The 27878-nt window shown below is 44.8% G+C and overlaps 1 protein-coding gene across 1 annotated transcript in view; it reads left to right on the top strand.

Moving 5' to 3' along the window:
- LOC145358604 (calcium/calmodulin-dependent protein kinase type IV-like) overlaps window positions 1-27878 on the top strand; it is a 156026-nt gene that overhangs the window by 87452 nt on the left and 40696 nt on the right. The window contains exons 4-5 of the mRNA XM_080212798.1: window positions 5150-5232; window positions 11409-11481. Of these exons, the coding sequence (XP_080068924.1) occupies window positions 5150-5232; window positions 11409-11481 (156 nt within the window). The remainder of the gene's footprint in view (window positions 1-5149; window positions 5233-11408; window positions 11482-27878) is intronic.

Below are 27878 nucleotides of genomic sequence, written 5' to 3'. Positions count from 1 at the left end.
TGGGCAGCTGGCGCATGGAAAAAACCCCATCCATTTACACCGCTTGCCTTTGTGAATCGTGGAAGTTGGGGGAGGAATAATGTTGGGTTTCTGACCCAATGTCACTTTCACGTTAACTTGCCACACACATCCAAACCTGCCTCCCATTGCCTGGGAAAATTCCACCCAAACTGTTTCCAGTGATCAAGTTGCCCAGATTGGGTGGCACAGCGGTTAGCACTGCTGCCTCACAATGCCAGGGATCCAGGTTCAATTCCCGCCTTGGGTGACTGTGTGGAGTTTGCTCATTCTCATGTCTGCATGGGTTTCCTCTGGGTGCTCCACAATCCAGAGATGTGTGGGTTAGGTTGATTGGCTACAGTAAATTGTCCCTTAGTATCAGGGGAATTGGTAAGGTAAATATGTGGAATTACTGGGATAGGGCCTGGGTGGGATCATTGTTGGTGCTGCTCAATGGGTCAAATGGCCTCCTTCTGCATAGTAGGGATTCTATGAACTGGATTAATGGTTTATACATTGACAGTTATCAGGCTGTGAGATGCACTGCCAGAGTTAATGATTGAAGCAGAGGCCATGTCAACATTTAAAAATAGGTTGGAGATGTGGTTGAAGGAAACATGAATAAAGAGATGTGAGAACAGGAAGGACTGTTTCTCATTCAGAGGATAAGTAACAATACAGACTGGATAATCTTGTTTCCATGTGGTAATCTCTAAGTAATCCTCTAAAAGATTTCATTTGGGATGAAAGAAACATTTTAAAACCCCAATTTTAGCAGCAAGATTGTTGTTTATCATTTCTTTGGGAAAAACAGTCACTAAACCACCTATATCTTTGGGCTGGAGTTTACGGGTCACTGTGGTCCCTGCCCCATCCCCCTACCTAGCCAAAGAATGGCTGATAGATTGTTAATAGACTGGAGGTAGAACTTCCACCCATCAGGGACAGGGAAGTCCCACATCAGAGTCAGTTAGTGGTCAGGAGCTGTCTAGTACCAACAGCGCCACTGGGAACAGTGGCCACTGCTGGTACTGTACTCAGGGCTTGAGGAGGTAAGCTGCATTGGGAGTCAACCAGGTGGTGAGACGGGGTCTCTCTGAGTGCCAGTAAGGGGATGTGGAGGGGGATGGGGGCTCAGGCAGATATTGACAGACCTTGGGTGAGGAGGAGAATCTGGAGGGAGGCCTGCAGATTGACTTGGAGGGCCCATTCAAAAGGAACATCCCCCACCTGCCTATTACCAGCTTGTGCATGGAAATCTGTTGGCTGAGTAGTTGGCGTAGGTCTTTCCAGTTGCTCATTAAATCCCAGTGATGCCAGTTCAAGGTCTTGAGGTAGGCATTAATTGCCAGTTAAGGACTTCAGTTCAGGTGAGCAGGTCTACCCCAGCGGGTTGGTGCTGAGCAGGTCACCCACTGAATTTTATCTCCTTCCTCCCCCCCCGACCCCACCACCCCTCCCCAACTCCCCTCAGCCTTCAAACCTGCCAGCATGTGGCTGAGGCATGGGCCTAGGAATCAAGCCCCTTAAACCTTAACCTATTCTTTAAAAATTCTGCATCCAGTTTATATGGAACCACCAGGAAGAGAGTAAAATGTGATAAATTGACAACGACAATGTTCCAATACCGTCCACTGACAAATCTGGTTCTGACAGGATTTGGTCCCAGCATCCAGTCTCTCTGAATGGTTCTGACAGCTTCCAGTCCCACCTTTCAACTGATCTAATTGCTTGACGCTGACAAGCCCAAACCCATTGTAAAAAGTTGGATTTTCTGGTGAATTGCCAAGCTGACGCAACAGCTGAAACACTGCCAATTTAACATGCTGACGGTTCGTGTAACTAATGGCATTCTAACTGAATACTCAAAGGAATTGGATTTTCGCAAAGTTAATGCATTTCTCGAGAAGACAGCTATGTCTTGCAAAATCCTAAAGGCTGCAAAAGTACAAGCTTCACAAAGTTGCTTTTTGTCACCGTGCCCATCTCAAGGCAGGCAAAGAAGCAGGGTTGTGGGCATCGTGAGATTGTTCCCCTGCGTGTGAGAAAATAACTCCTTGAATATAACATGGAATCGTAGAAAGTAGAAACAGGAGTGGGCCATTCAGCCCTTCGAGTCTGCTTCATCAATCATTTTGATCATCGCTGATCATCAAATTCAATATCCTGATCCCCCATCCCTCCCGAATCCCTTGATCCCTTTAGTCACAAGAACTATAGTTAATTTCTTCTTGAAAACATACAATGTTTTGGACTACTTTCTGTGATAGTGAATTCCACACATTCACCACTCTCTGGGTGAAGAAATTTCTCCCCACCTCAATTCTGAAACATAAGAACATAAGAAATAGGAGCATGAGTAGGCCATCTAGCCCTTCGAGCCTGCCCCGCCATTCAATAAGATCATGGCTGATCTGTCGTGTCTCAGTTCCACATTCCCGCCCTCTCCCCATAACCCTTAATCCCCTCTCTTATCAAAAACCCATCAACCCGCGTCTTAAAAATATTTAGCGAGGTAGCCTCCACCACTTCAACGAGCAGAGAATTCCAGAGATTCACCACCCTTTGAGTGAAGAAGTTCCTCCTCAACTCCGTTCTAAACCGCCCCCCCCTTTATCCTGAGGCTGTGCCCCCTAGTCCTACTGTCCTTTCTGAGCGGGAAGAGCATCTCCACCTCTATCCTATCCATCCCATTCATCATCTTATATGTCTCAATGAGATCTCCCCTTATTCTTCTAAACTCGAACGAGTACAAGCCTAGTTTATTCAGCCTCTCCTCATAGCTCAACCCCCTCAACTCCGGTATCAGCCTAGTAAACCTCCTCTGCACTCCCTCCAGGGCCAAAATATCCTTGCGTAAGGGCGGCGACCAAAACTGCACACAGTACTCCAGCTGCGGCCTCACCAATGCCCTATACAGCTGCAGCAAGACCTCCCTACTTTTATATTCAATCCCCCTCGCTATGAAGGCCAGCATCCCATTCGCCTTCCTGACCACCTGCTGCACCTGCAGGCTGGGTTTTTGCGACTCATGCACAAGGACCCCGAGGTCCTTGTGCATGAGTCAGCCTGGTAAACCTTCGCTGTACTCCCTGTTGAGCAAGGACATCCTTCCTCAGGTAAGGACATCAAAGCTGCACACACTACTCCAGATCTGGCCTCACCAATGCCTTGTACAATTGCAGTAAAACATCCCTATTCCTATACACGAATCCTCTCGCTTTGAAGGCCACCATACCATTTACCTTCTTCACTGCCTGCAGTCCCTGTGCGCTTACTTTCAGCGACTGATGCACGAGGACACCAAGTTCTCACTGAGTATCCACCTCTCTCAATTTATACCCATTCAACAGTTTAGGAGGCAACGCCAGGATTCCAGAAACACTACGTATTTGGGCACATCTGAGGGAGACGATATAAACAAAGGGGCAAAATTATTTTCAGCAAATTTTGGGACAGAAAATAAGTGCTGTGCAGAGCACATATCCAATCTTATTAGGACCCCACATTGGTCCTTCTGACCAATTTAAATAAATAAGGTGGACTGCCAGACATATTTGTGTTGTTCACTGGTAAATCACCCAATTTTTTCAAGGGCAACTAGGTCAATAAATGCTGGCCAGCCAGCGACGCCCATATCCCAAAAATGAACTTTTAAAAATTGGAGGGAAGCTCTGTAGCGCAGTACTGGCGCCATTTAATAGTAAGCTGCACCTCTTAGAGAGGACAGATCAATTGCTGGGAACTGTAACGAAATATTACAGATAACAACAGGCAAAAGAGCAGGAGGGGAGGTGGATTTGAGAGCAGAGAGAGATCAGCCAGGACCTGATTGGATGGCAGAGCAGGCTCAAAGGGCTGAATTTGCCTACTTCTGCTCTTAATTCCTATGATCCTATGTTCCATCTGCAACTTATCCCCATCAGGAGAACAGTATTGTTTCAGGAAAGTGATGGTTTGATCAATCAAAACCCTCATCTTTTGATTATATTGGCACTCCATGTTTGTTCTTAGGTTGGAAAGGGCGTAACTCCAATCCAACAGTGGTTTGCCTCCCACCCAATAGCCTATGAAGACAGGTACAGCATGAAAGATCACTGCATCACTGAGGTTATAAGTTGAACACTGAGCAACTTAAAGGAACAATGATATATTTCCATCTCAGGATGGTGAACTTGGAGGGGATCTTGCAGATGGTGGTGTTCCCATATATCTGCTGGCCTTGTCCTATATGAAAGTGGTCATGAGTTTGGAAGGTGCTGTCCAAGGGTCTTTGGTGAATTGCTCCAGTGCATCTTTAGATAATACACACTGCTGCTACTCAGCATCGGTGGTGGAGGGAATGGACGTTTTTAGATGTGGTGCCAATCAAGTGGACTACCTTGTCCTGGATGGTGTCAAGCTTCTTGAGCATTGTTGGTGCTGCAGCTGTCCAGGAAAGTGGGGAATATTCCAACACACTCCTGACTTGTGCCTTGTAGAAGCTGGGCAGGCTTTGGGGAATTAGGAGATGAGTTACTCGCCATGGTTCCTAGCCTCTGACCTGCTCCTGTGGCGACTGCGTTTTTGTGACAAGTCCTGTTGAGCTTCTGGTCAATGGTAACCCCAAGGATATTGACAGCAGGGTTTTCAGTGATGGTAACACTACTGAATGTCAAGAGGCAGTGGATAGATTGCCTCTTATTGGTGACAGATTGCCCTAGCGTGACATGAATATTACTTGCCACCTGTCAGCCCAAGTCTGGATGTTGTCCAGAACTTGTTGCTTTTGCACATGAACTGCTTCTGTATTTGAGGAAACACAAATGTACTACCAAGCAACAGATTATAGTTATGTGGAATTTAACCTGTTTTAACTGTGCAGGTACCTTGGAAACCTATTGAAAAACAAATTAAAATATTCATGTGTCAATGTGTACACAAGTGAGCCAACTCAGCACATGTCTCGTTTTTTAATCTTTAATTTGCAGATGCTCATTAAGGCCTCCAGCACTCTCCTAATACCCCAATTTAAATGTTAAACATATCTTTAATTATATCAGTTAATTATATCATTGTGGTTAGAAGAAAGAGGATTTGGTCAACAGCAAAGAGGATGTGATTCAAAGAACAAAGGTGGGGTGATCATTTATCCACTTGTGTCTTGTAGATTAAACTAAAGGAAATCTTTGAGACTCCCACGGAGATCATCCTGATTCTGGAACTGGTGACTGGTGGGGAGCTTTTTGACAGGTGCGTTCTCACTGTAAACAGCAGAGTTATTTTCTCGTATGAACTGTATTGCTGTGTGTCACTTCCTTGAAAAGCTGTTTTCCTGAAGGAAAGCTGACTTTAGATTTCATCATAAGTAGAAGGCAATGGGAAATAAAATCATTTTCGAAAAGGGAGCTTAGGCTGAGAGATTAACTAGGTGTTGGCCCAGTGGTATTAACGCTGGACTATTAATCCAGAAACTCAGCTAATGCTCTGGGGACCTGGGTTCAAATCCCGCCACGACAACTGTCCTTCGAATTTGAATTCATTAAATAAATATCTGGAATTAAGAATCTACTGATAACCATGAAACCGTTGCTGATTATTGGAAAAATCCATCTAGTTCAATAATGTCCTTGAGGGAAGGAAATCTGCCGTCCTTATCCGGCCTGGCCTACGTATGACTCCGGAGCCACAGCAATGTGGTTAACTCTCAGCTGCCCTCTGAGATGGCCTAGCAAGCCATTCAGTTCAAGAGCAACAGGAGATGGGCAATAAATGCTGGCCCAGCCAGCGAAGCCCACGTCCCACAAATAAATAAAGAAACTGTAAGAAGCCTCACAACACCAGGTTAAAGTCCAACATGTTTATTTGAAAATCACTCACCTGGTGAAGGAGCTGTGCTCCAAAAGCTTGTGATACCAAGTAAACCTGTTGGACTTTAACCTGCTGTTGTGAGACTTCTTACCGTGCCCACCCCAGTCCAACACCAGCATCTCTATGTTAAAGAAACTATGTTAGGCATATTTTTATCTGTTCAAGAAAAACAAGTTGTTCATATTCCCGCAGACTCTTGTTGCCCCATTTTGAATGCCCCAGATCCTGAAATCTTGGTCATTGCCTCTGTGGGGTGCATAACGTTTGTGGATGGTAGGTCAATGGAACGTAGAAATTTCATTTGACTTTCAGACCAGGACCTAGTAGCACTGTGGTGAAAAATTGAATATTATCACATTTTCCATGATGACCGTTTTGAAATGCTTTGGAATGTTCTTTTGCATACTGTACAAATAAAGTATATTTTTAAAAACACAATGCAAATAGCAAGGTTATGCAAATTACAGTATATTCTCATTATTTGAAAATGAAGGCGTTTGGCAAATAATGGAACAGGTAGTGAGTGAACCATATAGCATGACAGAGCTTAACACATCTGGGGTGGCACGGTGAAACAATGTTTAGCACCGCTGCCTCATTGCACCAGGGACACAGGTTCAATTCCGGCCTCAGGTCACAGTTTGTGTGGAGTTGGCATATTCTCCCCATGTCTGCGTGGGTTTCCTCCCACAGTCCAAAGATGTGCAGGTTAGGTTGATTGGCCATGCTAAATTGATCCTAGCGTCAGGGGGATTAGCAGGGTAAATATGAGGGTTTACAGGAATAGGGTCTAGGTGAGATTGTGGTCAGTGCAGGATCGATGGGCTGAGTGGCCTCATTCTGCACTGAAGGGATTCTGTGATTCAATTAGCGCACATTACTTGAATTATTGAGGATGCTTTGCAAGGCTTAAGGGGGGGGTTTATAGAACTGATGAGTCTGGACAGGTATGGAGACTAAGACTTTGCTTGCTAAAATACCCTCCGGCCTTAAAGACCTGAGTGATTTGACCACCCTCCCCATGACCTGACCAGACCTGGCAGGGTTAACAGGGCAGATAATTGACCTTTTCCAAGCCGTGTTTGCATTAGGGGAAGGCAGCTAGAATTGGTTTTCTGGATTCTAAAGCTTGAAATTACACTCAGTGAGTACTCGTGTATGAGGGACGCAAGGGGGAACTGCAGCAACTGTTTGTTCCTGTCTGACACAAAAGCAAAAGAGGGTCAATCCATGGTTTACAAAGGAAATTACAGACAGTATCTGACCCAAGGAATAAGCAGACAGATTGACCAAGGATAGTAATAGGTGTGAGGATTGGCAGCAGTTTAGAATTCAGCAAAGAAGGACCAAGGGATGGATTAAGAAGGGGAAAATACAGTACGAAAGTAAGCTTGCAGGGAACATAAAGACTGACACTAAGAGTTTCTATAGATACATGAAGAGAAAGAGGTTGGTGAAAACAAATGTAGGTCCCCTTCAGACAAAAACAGGGGAATGTATAAGAGAGGACAAAGAAATGGCCGAGCAACTGAATACATACTTTGGTTCTGTCTTCACAAACAAGGCCATAAATCAGATACCAGAAATGTTGGAGAATGCAAGATTTAGTGAGAAGGAAGAACTGAGGGAGATCAATATTAGTAGAGAAATGGTGCTGAGATTGAAGGTGGATAAAACCCCAAGGTTTGATAATCTACATCCCAAAATACTTAAGGAAGTGGCTCTAGAAATAGTAGCTGCATTGGTGATGATCTTCTAGGATTCTACTGACTGTGGAACAGTCCCTGCAGATTGGAGGGTAGCGAATGTCACTCCAATATTCAAAAAGGGAGGTAGAGAGAAAACAGGAAATTATCGACCAGTAAGCTTAACATCGATAGTCGAGCCTGCCCCGCCATTCAATAAGATCATGGCTGATCTGTCGTGGCTCAGTTCCACTTTCCGGCCCTCTCCCCATAACCCTTAATCCCCTCTCTTATCAAAAACCCATCAACCCGCTTCTTGAAAATATTTAGCGAGGCAGCCTCCACCACTTCAACGGGTAGAGAATTCCAGAGATTCACCACCCTTTGAGTGAAGAAGTTCCTCCTCAACTCTGTTCTAAAACGCCCCCCCTTTATCTTGAGGCTGTGCCCCCTAGTCCTAGTGTCTTTTTTGAGCGGGAAGAGTCTCTCCACCTCTATCCTATCCATCCCATTCATCATCTTATACGTCTCAATGAGATCTCCCCTCATTCTTCTAAACTCCAACGAGTACAAGCCTAGTTTATTCAGCCTCTCCTCATAGCTCAACCCCCTCAACTCCGGTATCAGCCTAGTAAACCTCCTCTGCACTCCCTCCAAGGCCAAAATATCTTTGCGCAGGTGCGGCGCCCAAAACTGCACACAGTACTCCAGCTGCGGCCTCACCAATGCCCTATACAGCTGCAGCAAGACCTCCCTACTTTTATATTCAATCCCCCTCGCTATGAAGGCCAGCATCCCATTCGCCTTCCTGACCACCTGCTGCACCTGCAAGCTGGGTTTTTGCGACTCATGCACAAGGACCCCGAGGTCCCTCTGCACCGTCGCCTGCTGCAGTTTTTCGCCACGTAAGTAATAATCCTTCCTACCATTATTCCTACCAAAGTGGACCACCTCACACTTGCCAACATTAAATTCCATTTGCCATTTCCTGGCCCATTCGCCCAGCCTATCTAGATCCTTCTGCAGACTCTCCACACCCTCCGCACAATTTGCCGTTCCCCCAATCTTGGTGTCATCCGCAAATTTCGACACCCTACACTCGGTTCCCTCCTCCAGATCATCTATATAAATGGGAAAAAGCTGAGGCCCCAGCACCGACCCCTGGGGCACTCCACTAGTCACCATCCGCCAATCCGAATAGCACCCGTTGACCCCCACTCTCTGCCTCCTATTTGACAACCAATCCTCTATCCACGCTAACACCCTACCCCCAACTCCAAGTCCCCTGACCTTCTGCAATAACCTCTTGTGAGGTACTTTGTCAAACGCCTTCTGAAAATCCAGAAAGACCACATCCACCGGCTCTCCTCTACTCCTGCTCCTATTTCTTATGTTCTTATGTTCTTATAGTGGGCAAAATTCTCGAATCCATGATCAAGGAATCTATAGCGGAGCATTTAGAAAGCAGTGCCAGGTTCAGACAGACACAGCATGGATTTATGAAGGGGAAATCATGCTTGACAAATCTGTTGGAATTCTTTGAAGATGTAACGAGTAGAGTTGACAAGGGAGATCTAGTCAATGTAGCATATTGGGACTTTCAGAAAGTGGTTGACAGAGTCCCGTATTAAGAGATTATCGTACAAGATTAAAGCACATTGGATTGGGGGAAGTATATTGAGATGGATAGAAAACTGGTTGGCAGAGAGGAATCAAAGAGTGGGAATTAATGGGTTCTTTTCAAATTGGCAGGCAGTAACAAGTGGGGTGCCACAGGAATCAGTGCTGGGACCCCCAGCTATTCACAATATATATTAATGATTTAGATGAGGGAACAAAATATAACATCTCAAAGTTTGCAGATGATACTAAGTTGGGTGGGAGGATGAACTGTGATGAGGATGCAGAGATCCATCAGCATGATCTGGACAGGTTGGGTGGGTTGGCAAATCAATGGCAGATGCAGTAGAATTTGGATAAATGTGGGGTTATTCGCTTTGGAAGCAAAAACAAGAAGGCAGATTACTATCTGAATGGCTGTAAACTGGGAGAGGAGAGTATGCAGTGGGATCTGGGTGTCCTTGTGCACCAGTCACTGAAGGTAATATGCAGGTGCAGCAGGTGGTAAAGAAGGTAAATGGCATGTTGGCCTTCATTGCGAGAGGTTTCGAATACAGAAGCAGCAACGTGTTGTTGTAATTGTACAGGGGCCTTGGTGAGGCCACACCGAGAATATTGTGTACAGTTTTGGTCTCCTTTTCTGAGGAAGGATGTTCTTACTCTCAGGGGAGCGCAGCGAAGGTTTACCAGGTTAAGTCCAGGGATGGTGGGACTGATGTATGAGGAGAGATTAACTAGGTTAGGATTGTTTTTGCTGGAGTTTAGACAAATGAGGGGGGATCTTATAGAGACTTATAAAAATCTGACAGTATTAGACAGGGTAGATGCAGGGAGGATATTCTCAGTGGTGGGGGGAGCCCAGAACCAGGCGTCATAGTCTGAGGATCCAGGTTAGCCTGTTTAGGGTGACGGTGAGGAGACATTTCTTCACCCAAAGAGTGATGAGCCTGTAGAATTCATTACCACAAGGAGTAGTTGATGCCAAAACATTGAATGTATCCAAGAGGCAGCTGGATATAGCACTTGGGGCAAATGGGATCATAGGTTATGGGGAAAAAGCAGAATTAGGCTATTGAGTTGGATGATCAGCCATGATAGTGATGAATGGCGGAGCGGGCTCGAAGGGCCAAATGGCCTCTTCCTGCTCCTACCTTCTATGTTTCTATGTTTTTGAGACTCAGTAACCTCTCTAAAACAGAATGGGCTGATGGCTATTTTAAAATGTCAGATGTTACAATTAATATTTGTACAGTGTAATTTAAGGCCTAGATCTTTAGTTAACTATTAATTTTAATGTTTTCAATAGTCTTTGATGTTTTAATATCTCCACTGAAACCTTTTGAGGTATTATATAACTATATCAACACTGCTATCCCCGGTGCAGTGCTCGCAAAGATGTAAGAACTAAACAAGGAAGCTCCAAAATAAACCAACACCTTACAGAAAGAGCAGAATTTTAGCCTTATTAATTTGTTTGTTCAGCAAGGTGTGAGATGTTTGCATTGAGAAAGAGAATTTAATCCTTAACAGCCACTCAGTATTACTATCAAGCATTCGTCTGTCAAATACAACATTGCCTGCTACAGAGTGAAAGCCTTTCTAATCTGCCCCGATAATATGCCTTAGCTTTTTCTTTCATCCGTGGGACATGGGTGTCGCTGGCTGGCTGGCATTTATTGCCCATCCCTTGAGTTGCCCTATTGAATCACTGTAGTCCACATGATGTGGGTGACCCACAATGCTGTTAGAGAGGGAATTCCAGGATTTTGATCCAGCAACTGCGAAGGAATGGCGCTATATTCCCAAGTCAGGGTGGTGAGTGGCTTGGAGGAGAACTTGCACGTGGTGATGCTCCCATTTATCTGCTGCCTTTGTCCTTCCAGATTCATCTTTATCCTTTTAAGGAACCCCCCCCCCCCCCCCGCCCCCCCTCCTCGCCCTGCCAACTATACATTTTTCCCATTTACCATATAATGTGACCTGTGACATCTCTGAGATTGTCAAATTAGGGACCATTTTATGTCGGGGAGATTGTTCAAACTCATTTCGGGTGGAAATCTTACAGCCAGTTGACTAAGATTTTCACTTTGTCACGACTTGAACTTATACTCCAGAAGTGAAAAGATCTGTTAGGAACCCACTTTGCAACCTAATTTTTCAGTATGAACATCTTGTGGGCGAATTTGTGAAAGGAAACCTCGCAAACCTAGTAAAGTGGGTATTATTTTGTAACATTGTCTCTTTAATACACAGGATTGTAGAGAAAGGATATTACAGTGAGAGGGATGCAGCTCATGCTGTTAAACAGATTCTGGAAGCTGTTGCGGTGAGTCACGTTAACCATTTTTCACTTTCAGTCCAGTTCTTCCTCCACCTTTTTCCCACTTAATAATTCTTGTGTGTGTATGAAATAGTTTCCTCTGTTACATTTTGGACGGGATTTTCCGACTATGCTCGCCCCAAAACCAGAAAATCCCACCCAAGGTCAACAGACCTTTATATAATCCGTTCCCCCCCACCCACTACAGTTTCCATGGCTGGGGGGACGAGAAGATTACCCCCTTTGTCTGGGAAAACAGTGGCACAGTGATCATTGGACTAGTAATCCAGAAACCCAGGGTAATGCTCTGGGGACCTGGGTTCGAATCCTATCATGGCAGCTGGTGAAATTTGAATTCAATAAAAATCTGGAATTAAATATTTAGTGATGACCATGAAACCGTAGTCGGTTGTTGTAAAAACCTATCTGGTTCATTCATGTCCCTACCTGGTCTGGCTACACGGTAATGTGGTTTTCCTTTGACTGCCTTCTCAAATGGCCTGGCAAACCGCTCATTCAAGAGCAGTTAGGGATGTCAAATACCTGAGCACAAACAACACTAGGCACTTTAGTCGATTTGGGTATACACAACGCTAGACACCAAGAGTACTCAGAGTTACAAGTTTTAGTTACTTGTGCACACGTGACAACACAATACAGCGCAAAGCATTGCAGGGTGCTCTGTTGATTTTTTTTCAGACAGAAAATGTAACAGTTATAGGTCACCATATCCTGGTTTTTGGAATTCTGTTATTGAAAGGGTCTTATTTTCATCCTGTGGCCAAGGTTGGAAATAGCGTTAATGGAACTAACACAAGGTTTAGATTTATTCACTTATCCTGACTACATCAGCGCTGGCCTCACCGAAGGCCTTGTTGGCTAATAATCATCTTCCATTACTTAACAGAGTTACAATTGTTGTAACTTAATTTTTCCAACATCTGCCATTTTAAAATATTCTTAACTATAGTTTCTCATACTTATTGCTTTATTTGAAGTCCTTCATCTTGTAGAACAAAATGAATTCAATATTTGGCCGTAGCTGGAATGGCAACTTAATTTCTACAGAGATGGACCAATGCTGGCCCAACCAGCGAATGTATAAAAAATATATAAAGAAGTGAAAATCAACCACCTTATTCTGAGACAGAGGGTGGGATTTTCCAGCACACCCACCACAAAGATTGTCCAGCCCCGCCGAAAGTCAATGGACCTTTGGCTGGGATGCTCGATCTCCTGTGATAGACCCCTCCACAATGGACCTGGAAAATCCTGGCCAGAATTCCACTGTTTTACAGTCAGATTGAAATATATTCATTTTTATTTGGAATTAAGTTAAGGCAGTAAACATAACTTGCAGCGACATACACTACTTGCTGATTTGAATTTGAATTTGAATTGAATCTGAATTTGATTGACTATTGTCACACGTATTAGGATGCAGTGAAAAGCATTGTTTCTTGCGCTATATAGGCTAACCATGTCGTTCATAGAGTACACAGGGAAGTAGGAAAGGAGAGGATGAGGAATACAGTGTTAATGATATAAATATAGTGCTGATGATTGCTGTCCTGCATTTAATTCTGTTTTTATACATCAGAATTTTTAAAATTTGGTAATAAAGAAATAAGGCTAAAGAGAGATGTAATGTATATAATGATGGTGAAATCACAGCAAAGCCATATGCCTCACACAGCATCAGTGGCTGGCATGGGTACAAATGACCTATTTCTATATTGTAGCATTCCATCAGTCAGAAATATCATTATAACCTCACTACATATGATTATTTCCTTAAGCCAAAATATGAATGCACAAATGTTGTGCGGCATTGTGGCACAGTGATTAGCGCTGCTGCGTCACAGCATCAGGGACTTGGGTTCGATTCCCGGCTTGGGTCACTGATTGTGTGGAGCTTGCACATTCTCCCCATGTCTGTGTGGGTTTCCTCCAGTTTTCTCCCAAAGATGTGCAGGTTAGGTGGATTGGCCATGCTAAATTGCCCCTTAGTGTCAGGAGGACTAGCAGGGTAAATGCATGGGGTTATGTTGATAGGCCTGGGATGGTGGCTGGTCTAGGCTCAATGGGCCAAATGGCCTCCCTCTGCACTGTATGATTCTATGAATTGGGAGTTGCATTTATGGGGGTCAGCATTTGTACCAAATCTTTGATGGTTGTGTCATGACTTTTAAAAACAAAACTCGAACTTGGTTAAAATACATTGAGGGGCGCAGTGAAACTCAATTTTCTGTCCCCCCTCCCCCTTGTTGTTTACACTCTCAATTGAATTTTCATGGACATCAGGGGCAGGATTCTCCGATCTCGCTCACCCCAGCAGCGCTGCCAGCAAGAACAGGGAGTTTGGCACTGCAGCGGGACTGGAGAATCCCAGCCACGGGCAAGGCAGGAGAATTCCGGCCCAGGACTGCTGACTTTTCGCAGGAACCAGGGCTGTAACTGAGAAATCATCATGAGTCCAGCTTGCCAGAATTGATTAAAATACAGAAAAAATGAAATAAACTGGAGAAGTTCATGAGGTTTGCTGAGCGGGGGTTCCAATGACTCACAGTAATCCATCATCCACCCTGGAGGGACTCCTCCATTGTGTGAGGTAATTGAAGCTATACTTACACAATAAGTCTTTATTTTGCAACAAATGGGCCTCAGAGACTGCTTGATGACCCAGCTGTGACAGTAGCACATACACCTTGTGCTTAATTGTTCTTACACAGCGAAAACTCTGATATTAGAAATTCTGGCTAATGCACGTTATAATGAATATGTTCTGGTTATCACAAAACTGGTTTTCAGGTATTGATTCACCGTTTTTCCTCTGCCCTGTTTCATTAGCAGAGGATTAGGTAGTTCAACCAGTTCTGTCTCAGATTTGGGATCAGATACCCTCGCGCTTGAGTCCCGTCACCCAAGTTTCCTCTATCTTTCACCCTGTGGGGTGGGGGTGGGGGGGTGCGGGGGAGGGGGAGGGGTTGTGGTTGGTGGTAGATTAAATATGAGGGGAGATTTCCTTTGGTCTGCAACACGCTGGTCAGATTTGAGCGCACACTAGGAAAAGCTTGCCGGATTTTACTTTCCTTTAAAATTAAAGAGTTCTTAACGAGTGTGTGTTCCAACCTATCCAGCATTTCAGTATTCCATGCTCCTGAGGTCCAGTCGGCTGAAGTTGACTGGGGGGGACGTTGCTCGCCATGTTACAAAACCCAGCCCATGGACTTAAAAAAGCCACCCTACCAACAGGCTAAACAAAATGCGTTTTGGGGATGAGGTGAGCAGGAGCAGTGAGAGATAACATCTTGGGGAGTGCCCCCAACGTACACAGGACATACCCACCTTCCCTCCCACCTTTTAACTGTGCCATGGGATGGCACAGTGGCTAGCACTGCTGCCTCACAACGCCAGGGGCCCGAGTTCGATTCCCAGCTTTGGTCACTATCTGTACGGAGTCTGCACATTCTCCCCATGTCTGCGTGGGTTTCCTCCGGCTGCTCCGGTCTCCTCCCTGGTTAGGTGCATTGGCCGTGCTCATTTCTCCCTCAGCGTACCTGAACAGGCATCGGAGTATGGCGACTAGAGGATTTCCACAGTAATTTCATTGTGGTGTTACTGTAAGCCTACTTGTGACATTAATAAATAAACTGAAAAAACCTAACCAGATTGCTTTAAAACACACCTGTACATTCCCAATCACCTACCCATGCCCATGAAAGTTATTTGATGGCATGGGCAGTGTATTTTTAAATAGTTAAATAGTTAACAAGTTCCATTATCCATTAATTTTTTTTTAAGAAATGGTGGGCAGGCGTCTTATTTCGGCGCTCACCCATCTACCCGACTGTGGGGACTGGGAAGGGGATTGGCAGTGGGCTAGCCATCTATCACATTTCACATGCCCACCCACCAGAAGCTCAGCCCAGTGAGAATCCAGCCCAGTGCGCCTGGATGCTGATCCAGTTTTATTATCAGATCTCTTTTATCCAATGTTTTACATGTGGAGAACTGAAAGAATAATTCTAGGAATCAAGTGGCATTTATGCTGCAGTACTTCCTGGTTGTTTGCAATTAAACAGCCTTCCCCCCCCCCCTACCATTTGTATGTTTTTGGCAGACTGAATCTCTCCACATTACCAGGTTATTTTTAAAATATTATTTTGTTCGAAGAAAGGGTCATAATGGTCCTTTAGAAACCAAATGCAGCATTAGAATTGAAGGGCAGCTTTAATACATTATGTAACACAGTACATATCCTTTATGCTGAAGCTTGATTAGTTTGAAATTAAATAGAATTTGTCTGGATTAAGGTTTCATCCATCCACCCACTCTATTTCTTTCTGTAATTATGTAATGAACTTGCAGTGACATTGCACTGTACTGCCAGCTATCCTATTCCCCCTGCTGAATTTTAATAGTCTATAATTTGAGGATCTCTCCTGCTCACAAAATGTAACCTGCAATGAAGAGGCATAACAAAAGACAAACCTGTGTCTAACCTATTTATTTTTTTCACTCTGTGTGGCGCAGCCTAAACAAAAGCTTAATTATCTGTTCAAGGTGGACCAACTCAGTGGGAATGTAGGTGGGTCTGGTGAACTACAGGGGCGGCACAGAGACGAGCATTGCTGCCTCACAGCGTCAGGTTCGCTTCCAGACTTGGGTCGCAGTTTCTGTGGAGTTTGCACGTTCTCCTCGTGTCTGTGTGGGTTTCGTCTGAGTGCTCTGGTTTCTTCCCACAATTCAAAGACATGCAGGTTAGGCGGATTGGCCATGCTAAATTTGCCCCTTAGTGTCACTGGGATAAGCAGAGTAAATACATGGTGGTACTGGGGTGGGAATGTTGTGGGTGCAAGCTCGGTGGGCTGAATGGCCTCCTTCTGCACTGTAGGGATTCTATGATTCTATGAAATGCCTCGGACGTATCAGCAGGAAAGCAGCAGCACAAATACTTCCTCTGTTTCTATTAAAGGGATTAAGGGATATCGGGGAAAGTCGGGATCAGGATATTGAATCGGATGATCAACCATGGTCAAAATGAATGGCGGAGAAGGGCCAAGTGGCCTACTTCTGCTTCTGTTTTCTGGCGGGAGTTTTACTAGCTCGCCCACCGCGGGAATCGGAGTAGGCGAGGGGCGGAACATGGGAAGGTCTTTCAATCTCAGGCAGGATTTTACAGTTTTGGGATGAGCGAGGCCGTGAAAACTCGCCCTCTATGTCTCAATGAATTTTTGAGAACAGATTCGTCAGTAGTCACAGACATTATCTGGTTTCACTGAATTACTGGACAAAAATGAAACCCTGATGACAAATTTCCATCCAGGCTACCTCAGTGAAAACATTGCATGTACTATTCTCTCCAAAAGTATGATATTTTGGATTACAGACCCCAGCAGTTACACCTACCCACTTGTATTTACACCAAAGACAGTCACCATATTGGGAAAATGGCGCTAGTCATTTGCCATTACCATAGATAACAATTATAAAAGAATCACTTAAATTGTATTAAGCACACTGACAGTTTTGGGTATCCATCCAGGTGATATGCAACCACCTGCGATTTATTCCCAAAGCCCCTCTCCCCGATTGCCCCCAGAATTCCTGCCCCTACCCTGAGCCCCTCTTGCTAACTCACTGAGCGGAGACACCATGTTAATGCCATTTCTAATTAACATGACAGTCTGACCGTCTCTTAAACAGATCCAGGTCTTTAATCCCTGACCAGGTCGCCGAGGAAGAGCTGACAACGAGCTTTTAAAGCCCTCAAATTCCACAAAGCCTTCATCTTTATCTTAAAATCCCTCCACGACCAATTTCCGGTTTGGATTACTATCACTGTGTTACTTAGACATTGAGTCTCAGCACTGTAAATGTACACGTAGTGGCAAGTGGAGAAACAAAAGGCCCAGATTCCCTCTCTGCGTTATAAACCTCAAAATTATTTTTAGCTTCAAAAATATATGAAATAAAACAGCTGTGTTTTGCCACTGTCGTGTAAAATTAATGTAACATGTTGTACAAACATATCGACAATACACAGTTGGGATGGTCCCTCATTTTTTGCCCTTGTTTACACTGTACGTTATCAGTTTTTAAGAGTTAAAATACAAGACATTTTAAAATGTTAATTATGAGATGACAATGCGTGAAATATGTTGGCCAGAATTCTCCGGCCATTCACACCAGTGGGATTCTCCAGTCCCACCGGCACAATCCCAGGCTTCCCGCTGCCGTGGGGTGACCTCTATGGGAATTTCCATTGACAGTGGCGGGATCAGAGAATCCCGCCGCTAGCAAACTATGTGCCACCTCCTGCCTGCGGAAAACACAAGGCAGGGAGGTTGGAGAATCTCATCCCTTGACTTTATCTTCAATTCCCTGCAAATGTCCTAATGTTATTGCTTTGAATAAGAAGCTAAAGTTAATGGCAAAGCCCGTCTATGCAGCAAGGCACCAGCATTGGAAATGATGAGAGGTCAAAATAAACGAATCCAGATTGAGTGGGCAACAAGGAGAAAGAGGGATTCTTCACAACTGGGAGAAAAAATATTAAAGGAAGATCACTTTAGCCAGTTTACAAAAGCAAAGTGCTAAATTTCTGTAGGGAAGATGAGAGTTATGTAAGGAGTGAAGCAAGGCTGAGCCAGAGCCATTTTAAATTAGCATCAGTTTCAAAACCTAACTAAAATTTGGAACAGGTTTGTACAAGTACGGAATCAGCCAATGCAGTGTACTGGTGTTGTGCTTTTCAACTTCACAGTACAGCAGAACTTCAGATGTTCGCACTTACGCTGTCTTCACAGTTGATTATCCACAAGTATTTCCATAGAATTCAAGAGAAGAGCAGGCACTGGGTCTTGGTTTTCATAAACCCATGAAAATGCAATTGAATTCTGGGATTTTTGGTTCAATGAGATAAGTAGTTATTGTCTGGGTTGTCTGTTCGGTGGCACAGTGGTTAGCACTGCTGCCTCACAGCACCAGGAACCTGGGTTCAATTCCCCATGTCTGCCTGGGTTTCCTCAGGGTGCTCCAATTTCCTCCCACAGTACAAAGACCAGCAGTTTAGGTGGATTGGCCACAGCACTTAATGCCAGGGGGACTAGTAGAGTGAATACTTGGGGTTAGGGGGTTCAGGTCCAGTTGGGATTGTAGTTGATGCAGACTTAATGTGCCAAATGGCCTCTTCTTGTACTGTGGGGATTCTATGATTCTATGAAGAAACCATGATATGTAACTTAAAGTCAAAAGCTATGGAATAAGGATTTCATTTGGGTCTTGCTGACCAACAGGAGTCAGGACTTGGGGTTTAGGTCATCAGCAAGAATTGGGCTTTGAGTTAAGGTGAACAGCAAGAATTGCAGCAATTTTAAAAGAACAATTGGAATTTTGAAGCAGGAAGCTCTGTGCCTTATTTGGACATTCTGGGAATGTAGTTTTTTAATCTAAATAGATTGTCAAGAGCCAAAATTAATCCTGTTCCCAGAGACAGAAATCCCTTCAGCAAAATGCCTTTTTTTGCAAGGGGTGGCACGATGGCACAGTGGTTAGCACTGCTGCCTCACGTTCCAGGGACCCGGGTTCAATTCCCAACTAGGGTCACTGTCTGTGTGGAGATTGCACGTTCTCCCCGTGTTTGTGTGGGTTTCTTCCAGGTGCTCCGGTTTCCTCCCACATTCCAAAGATACGTGGGTTAGGTTGATTGGGCATGCTAAATTAATCCTTAGTATCCTGGGATGTGATAGGTTAAAGGGATTAGCAGGATGACTAAATGGGAACAGGGCCAGGCTAGGATTGTTGTCGGTGCAGACTTGATGGGCCAAATGGCCTCCTTCTGCACTGTGGGGATTCAATGATTCTATCCAACAACACTATACAGAGTGTTCTCAGTATGCAGTCTCAATCCGGAGTGCCAGAGGAACTGACACTCCTGTTTAACTACAGTGCATGGGACTCCCTGATTGGACCACCAATTTGCCCTTGGCCAGGGAGTTCATATTTAAACAGGCCACCCTCAATTGCCTGATTAAAATCATTACAAAACCACTGTCAGTATTGGAAATCTGAAATAAGAGCTGAGATCACACAATCCGCCCTGATCCTTACCTGGGCAGGATTTCTGAGCAGTCGAAGTAGAGAGAGCAGGTTGGACAACCTGGAGTTTCAAGTCAGCACCTTTGCATGCAGCTCTTTATTTTGAGCAGATTCCTTGCCTGGAACTCAGCCTGGTCAACAACTGGCTCTCTGTTAGGCAAGCATCGGGCGCAATCTTACGACCTCGTCCTGTCCACTGTATGGTGAGGAGACGTGGTAAAATCAGGTGCAAGGTGTAAAATTGGGTTTGCGTCTGGTCCCTCGCCTCCCCCTATGATTGCCGCCGAACTTGGCTTCATGCCCAGAAAGGGCACCAAAGCCGATTTCAACATTAATGACATAATTTGCATGATTTTGGTGGGCCCTAAATTCCAACGTCCGGCATCATTTGGACCTACCTGCTTGCCAATCGAGCTTCTCACCGCCGAGAATCACAGCGGGTCCTTAGCAGCAGAGACCAGACGTGATGGTCTTTCTGGGGGCATTGGAGGCTTTTGAAACCCCTGGGTGGCTGGGGCAGGGCCAGGGAGTGCCCCTGGGCTATTACGAGCTTGGCAGTGCCCACCAGACATCCTGGCACTGCCCACTGAGTGCCATAACGGTGCCAAGTGGGTGGGGCCTGAGTGGGGCGGAGCCTGAATGGGGTTGGAGCTATGACTTATCACATTAAACAGTGGGAGGAGGCCTATAAATTCGCAGTTAGGCAGTTGCAAATAGTTTAATAGGTGGGGCAAGCCGGTAAAATCACGTGGGAGCCAAGAAGTCAGGATTGCACCTGATCTCTCGGCTCTTGTGATCTTACTGGAACTGGACTTCTGGCAAGGTCAGCCCCTCACTTATTTCCGGCAGGGGGCAGAATAAATTATTTAGATTTATTATATTGCTGATTTCACATTAGCATTAGCAAGGCCGGCTCACTTGCCTTTGCCTTGCTGGGAGAGGAAAATAACCTGCTCCCCACAAATGGGGGCCATTTAGGCTCCCAGAGAGGCTGAGGACAAGGGGGGGGTGGGGGGGGTTGCCTCTTGGGCAGTGCCAGCCTTGGCAGTGCCCACTGGGCAGTGCAGGAGCGGTGGGGCCTATGGGGCAGGGCCTGACGGGGGTTGGGCCTGAAGGGTGTATGGGGTGGGAAGGGACATGGCCTGGAGGGGCATGGCCCAGAGAGGGTGGGGTCACGCCACAGCAGCCCGATCATGGAAGGAGGGGGGCCGCAGCGTACTCTGCATCAAATTGGTGGGGGAGGGAGGAAGGGCCCTGCTGCACTCACTGCAGTTGCAATCAATTGTGGGGGGGAAGGTCCACTGCATTCTGTATCACAATTGGTGGGGTGAGGGGAGCATGATCGGTCTGGGAAAAGGTGGGGGGCTATATTTTCGGGCAGTGTAGGGCTCACGACCTCTCTCTGTTAGGCCTCTGCTATTGGAATTTCACACACAGCCACAGTGGCAATATCTCCCTCTGCTGCTAGCTGGTGAATAAAGCTCCACCCACTGCCTGTAGTAGCTAGAAACAAGCTAGCCCATTTTTTCCTGCACTATATACCCTAAATTGGGTGTAAAAACTCACCCAAAATATAGATCTGCAACTCTCCCATTTTTATGCTAGCTGGACACTTTTTCTTGTAAAATCCCACCCAAGGTCTTTGTTATGGGGATATGAATTTAAATATTTATCTTTGTAAGGGATTAAATACTTGAAGGAAGTGTTTGTTTTGTGAGGGATTGAGCACGTGAAAGAATTTAAATGTATTGAGTGGGTTTTTATCTTTTTACAATGTGAAGTCTATAATACATACTTAGAACATTATTCCATCTCATTATGGCTCCTTAGGTCAGTCCATAGTAGATACTGCATTAATTGGCAGGGAGGGTGTAGGGACAAAGGGTGAAAGAAATTAATTTTGCTCTATTGGGCCATGGGAAGGAGAGGGGACTTAGGTTCACATAAGCTGGCATTAAATCGTCACAGGAGCTGGAAAAGCCCAAGGGGTGGATAGAGAAGCATAGTTGGTATTAATTTGGAATAGGGGCACAAAAGGGCTATGAGGATGAACAGAGGGGCAAAGATCGACACGGAGGGAATGAGGTGCCATTGTGGTGGATGGATGTGTGTGGGGTTGGGGGATGATGCCTTGAGGAGAGTCTTTGATTTTATTGTTATGTTTCCAACTGGAATGAAGTCTCAAAGCATTAAGATCGACTGTTTCAGCTGCCCAGTCCACACCTGCGAGCCCTCTGGCTGCCTCCAGACTGTTTCGAGGTGCGATGACGCTGACTGTGGTGAGGCCACACCTAGAATACAGTGTACAGTTTTGGTGTCCTTACTTGAGAAAGGATATACTGGCACTGGAGGGGGTGCAGAGGAGATTCACTAGATTGATTCTGCTGTTGAGAGGGTTGGCTTATGAGAAGAGACGGAGTAGACTGGGACTATAGTCACTGGAATTCAGAAGAACGAGGGGAGATCTTATAGAAACATGTAAGATTATGAAGGGAATAGACAAGATAGAAGCAGGGAAGTTGTTTCCACTGGTGGGTGAAACTAGAACTAGGGGGCATAGCCTCAAAATAAGGGGACAGCAGATTCAGGACTGAGTTGAGGAGGTAGATCTTCACACAGAGGGTTGTGAACCTGTGGAATTCCCTGCCCAGTGAAACAGTTGAGGCCACCTCACTGAATGTTTTTAAGGCAAGGATAGATAAATTTTTGAACAGTAAAGGAATTAAGGCTTATGGTGAGCGGGTGGGCGAGTGGAGCTGAATCCACGGAAAAATCAGCCACGATCTTATTGAATGGCGGAGCAGGCTCGAGGGGCCAGATGGCCGACTCCTGCTCCTAGTTCTTATGTTCTTATGACTCCTGTTAACACTCCCGCAATGAAAATCTGAAGATTCAAGATGCTTTTCCCCGAGTCAGGTGTGCAGAGTTGGTAACCATTCAAGTTCTGCCGAGAGTGGAAATCTGTCCCAGAATATTTGTTAATTTATTTGCTGGGTTTCAGAATTCTCTCACACGCCGTAATTGATTTGTCCTCCTCCTCTGCCTATGTAGAATTAAAATCAGTGGCATGAAATACGCAAGACAGCATCTCAACACAGCTGTTCCCTATTGCAGTCAAGGGCCAATGATGCACCATAAAAATAACTTGAGGAATGGATTAAGTCATTAGTAAAATTAAACCCCTAAAATAATCCCCATCTGCTGCAGAATTTGTGATTACATTGGAATCAAATATCCGGAGCAACAACAATATCAACAACAAATTTCATTTATTTAGCACCTTTAATGCAGTAAAGTTTTAAGTTTATTTATTAGTCTTACAAGTAGGCTTACATTCACACTGCAATGAAAATCCCTCAGTCACCAAACTCTGACACCTGTTCGGGTATACTGAGAGAGAATTTAGCACGGCCAATGCAACTAATTAACACATCTTATTGAGGAAACAGAAGCACCCAGAGGAAACCCATGGGGAGAACGTGAAGCAGTCGCATAGACAGTGACCCAAGCCGGGAATCAAACTCAGGTCCCTGGGACTGTGAAGCAGCAGTGCTAACCACTGTGTGCCACACACCGTGCCATAACTATAACTATCTGTCTTCCTGTTTTGCTACCAAACTGGATAACTTCACATTTATCCACATTATACTGCATCTGGCACGCGTTTTCCCACTCACTCAGCTGGTCGGAATCTCACTGAAGCACTGCTGCATCCTCCTCAGAGCTGACCTTCCCACCCAGCTCTGTACTCTCATCCCGGTACACCAACATCACCACAGCCCCCTCCAGTTTCAGGATAGGAGAGAGTTTCAGATCTGGGCCTGGTAAGTGTTGGAAATGTAATGGTGCTGGTATCAGGTCCTTCAAGAGAAGGGGTGCACCATGGTCTTTGAGGTCTCTACTGATGCGTCCCAACCAAAAACCTCACAGGCTCCTGGCGAGATAATCAGAGTAAAAAACCAGAATCACAGGTGAAAAGAATTTTAACACCAGGTGTAGCAGTAAAAGAGCTCAATGAAGGGACAGGATGGGGGCAAACGGATAGTTTTCAAGCGAGGCCTCTTGTTACACTTTTTTATATTGTAATTAATGTTTGTAACTGTGCTCTCCCGGAAAGGAAATTAGAAATACCGCAGGTTAATGGATGATTGAGAGCGAGCCAAGGGAGGAAGCAAAGGATTGACTTCAATGGAGACAAGAATTACTATCACCATTTTACATTTTTTGCACAAAGTCTCGATTTGCCTCCGTGAGTGAAGTGGAGATTGTGAGAGAGTGCAGCATAAACAAGACAGTATTATATAAAATGGAATGAAGTAAAGTTGGGAAACAAGATTATGAGGGACACGGACAGAGTGGATCGGGAAGGATCAGTTACACAAGGACATAGCTTCAGGGTGAGGGGCAGGAGGCTTGGGGGGGCTGTGAGGAAAAGCTCTTTCACCCAGAGGGTGGTGACAGTCTGGAATGCGCTGCCTGGGAGGGTGGTAGAGGTGAGTTCCCTCACATCCTTTTGAAAGGCACCTGGATGAATACACCATAACATTCAGGACTATGGGCCAAGTGCTAATAAATGGAATTAGGTGGGAGTTCAGTTGGTGCAGACTCGATGGGCCGAAGGGCATATTCTGCACTGTATAATTCTATGATTGTAGAATAGAATAAACTGCTGAAATGATGTATTTATTGAGGGTGGATTTTTCATAATTGTAAACTAGTTATTTGGTAGCAGAAAAAGACTATGCTTGCAAATATTTTCGATTATAAAATATCAGAAACCTCAAAGATGCAGAGAACTCTACATTTCACATCCCAGTTTTTATGTCTGCTGGACAATGCAGGGTGTTGCTAAGCAACTATTAATTGGAGAGGCAAAGCAAACCTAAAGAGAATATGCAAACACAAGAATTCAGAATATCAAGGCCTTTTAAATGTTATTTTAACAAATTCAATCCTTGTTTTTTGAACAGCAAGATCTTTGTACCATTTCTGACTGCCATTGCAAATACCTGGCCACAGATTGCTTCAAAGAAACCATCTCCTCTTAAAGAAATTGGCTCAAGCTCTTGTCTTACCATGTAATTTTGGAAGTTGACAGATGCTGCTGTGATTAAGTGTCATATTGACAAATACTCAGTGTAGCTGGCATGCTCAAAAGCCTGACTTTCACAGCTAAACAATGAGATTTGTGTGGGCTCCTCGGCACAATGGAAATGGAGGCAATTACTGAAGATTCAGAGTTCAGAGACTTTTTCAGATGGGTTATTCGGCATGCTAATTGGTCTCCTGGGGTGCTGCACATGGGGAGTCGAGTTCACTCCAAAGTAGGATTAGAAGCTGGGGAGATGAGTAGACTTTGGCACAAGGGAGATTGTTAAAAGTGGAGTGGAGAAAATAGGGAAGGGGCAAAGGAGGGGACAGAGGAAGGGAGAAGAGGAGGGAGGTAGGGGAAGACACAAAAGAGGATATGTTGTGGAGATGCCGGTGTTGGATTGGAGTGGGCACAGTAAGAAGTCTCACAACACCAGGTTAAAACCCAACAGGTTTATTTGGAATCACCAGCATTTGGAGCGCTGCTGATGAAGTGAGTCACCTGATAAAGGAGCAACGTTGATTCCAAATAAACTTGTTGGGCCTGGTGTTGTAAGACTTTTTATAAAAGAGGATAGATCTGGGAACAGGTGAGCTGTACGATGAAGTACTAGGTGGGATTCCATGTCCCAGCATCAATTTTCTTCACAGTAAAGGATGGAAGAGAAAAAATGGATGGGGCTGAGATCAAGGTAACCACATTAAGACATTTAAGTGTGCGTCTGCTTTTGACCAACCTATTTTTTAATTCATTCATGGGACATGGAGATCGCTGGCTGGCCAGTAATTATTCCCCAGTTGCCCAAGGGCAGTTGAGAGTCAACCACATTGCTGTGGCTTTGAATTCACATGTAGGCCAGGCCAGGTAAAGACAGCAGATTTCCTTCCCTAAAAGCCTACATGGGTTTTTCTGACAATTGACAGTGGCTTCATGGTCCTCAGTAGATTCTTAATTCCAGATATTTTTTATTGAATCAAATTCCACCATTTGTAGTGGTGGGATTCGAATCCGGGTCCCCAGAAGATTAGAAAAGTTTCTGAATTAATAGTCTAGCAATAATACCAATCGGCCATTGCCTCCCCTTAAGAATCTACTGATACTCAAACATTATGATACCATTTGCCCCTTCTGTCAGGCAGTTGATGTTTGGGAATTTCTGAAGTTTTTGCTTTTTACCAATTAGACACAGTTTAAGCTGAGGGAAGGGTTTCACAATTCAAATGGAAAATTATTTAAACGAACCAGGATAAATGTCACTTAGAATCATAGAATCTCTCCATAGAACATTACAGCACAATACAGGCCCTTTGGCCCTCGATGTTGCACCGACCAGTGGAACCAATCTAATGACCCTCTAACCTAAACTATTCCAATGTTATCCATATGCCTATCCACTGACCATTTGAACGCCCTTAAAGTTGGCGAGTCCACAACTGCAGGCAGGGCATTCCACACCCTTACTACCCTCTGAGTAAAGAACCTACCTCTGACATCCATCCTATAATTACCACCCCTTAATTTAAAGCTATCACCATCCAAGGAAAAAGGCTCTCACTGTCCACCCTATCCAATCCTTTGATCATCTTGTATGCCTCAATTAGGTCACCTCGTAACCTTCTTCTCTCTAATGAAAATAACCTCAAGTCCCTCAGCCTTTCCTCATGAGACCTTCCCACCATACCAGGCAACATCCTGGTAAACCTCCTCTGCACTCTTTCCAATGCCTCCACATCCTTCCTATAATGCGGCGACCAGAACTGTACGCAATACTCCAAGTGCAGCCGCACCAGAGTTTTGTACAGTTGTAATATGACCTCACGGCTCCGAAATTCAATCCCTCTACCAATAAAAGCTGTATGCCTTCTTAACAACCTTATCAACCTGGGTGCCAACTTTCAGGGAGCTATGCACACGTACCCCGAGATCTCTCTGCTCATCAACACTACTAAGAGTCCTTCCATTAGCCCTATATTCTGTACTCTTGTTACTCTTACCAAAGTGAATCACCTCACACTTTTCCGTATTAAACTCCATCTGCCACCTCTCGGCCCAGCTCTGCAGCTTATCTATGTCCCTCTGCAAACTGTAACATCCGTCCTGTCTACAACTCCTCCAACTTTGGTGTCGTCGGCAAATTTAGTAACCCATCCTTCTACACCCTCATCTAGGTCATTTATAAAAATGACAAACAGCATTGGCCCCAAAACAGATCCCTGAGGTACACCAGTTGTAACTGCACTCCAGGTTGAATATTTCCCATCAACCACCACCCTCTGTCTTCTATCAGCTAGCCAAGTGTACAAGGGGACCATTTGGCCCATCAAGTTTGCACTGACTTTGGAAAGTTAAGATGGATCAGAGGATACAGCAGCCTTTCACATGTTGGGAGTAGTTTTTATGAAGTGAGTCACAAAATGCAGCTCTCAAAACAGCACTCACATGCACAGGTTAATAGAAGGTTGTAACTACTCAAAAGTTTTGACGACACAATAGAGATTTTATTTAGAAGAATATTTACGCTGTATGGGGTGGCACAGTGGTTGGCACTGCTGCCTCACAGTGCCACGAACCCGAGTTTGATTCCCAGCTTGGGTCACTGTCTGTGCAGAGTCTGCACCTTCTTCCCATGTCTGCATGGGTTTCCTCCGGGTGCTCCGTGTTGGTTAGGTGCATTGACCGTGCTAAATTCTTCCTCAGTGTAACTGAACAGGCCAGGATGTGGTGACCAGAGGTTTTCACAGTTAACTTCATTCCAGTGTTAATGTAAACCTACTTAAAATAAAAAATTTAACTCAGTGTAGCACATTACTCTTGAGTTCTCCTCATCCATGTTTATGTTAGAATATGCAAGGATGTGTAAAGACAGAATCCAGCTTGGCTTTAATAGTCTCTGTGCTGAATATTTGGAGCTAGACTGAGACATGAAGAGTGATCACTGGGGTGCTGAACCTAAGGGCTATTAACATAACCTACAAACCAGTAAAAAGGGACCTCGATCTTAGAGTAATGATTCAGTAAAAGTTATGGTTTCATTTTTCATTTGACCTGCTTTAGCATCAGAATGAATATGCTTGTGAAATGGAACAAAATTTGCGCCAGGAAAATAGTTTAATTTTAAGGCTGATTGCAAGATATGTCATTGGGTTCATTTTTAATCAAATGAAATAAAATGAATTTGATGAAACTCATCACACAATTGGTTGATGGA

The sequence above is a fragment of the Carcharhinus amblyrhynchos genome, chromosome 26 (assembly GCF_965287045.1).
Source record: "Carcharhinus amblyrhynchos chromosome 26, sCarAmb.v2.hapA, whole genome shotgun sequence".
Taxonomy (NCBI): Eukaryota; Metazoa; Chordata; class Chondrichthyes; order Carcharhiniformes; family Carcharhinidae; genus Carcharhinus; species Carcharhinus amblyrhynchos.
This window is presented reverse-complemented; position numbering and strand designations above follow the sequence as displayed.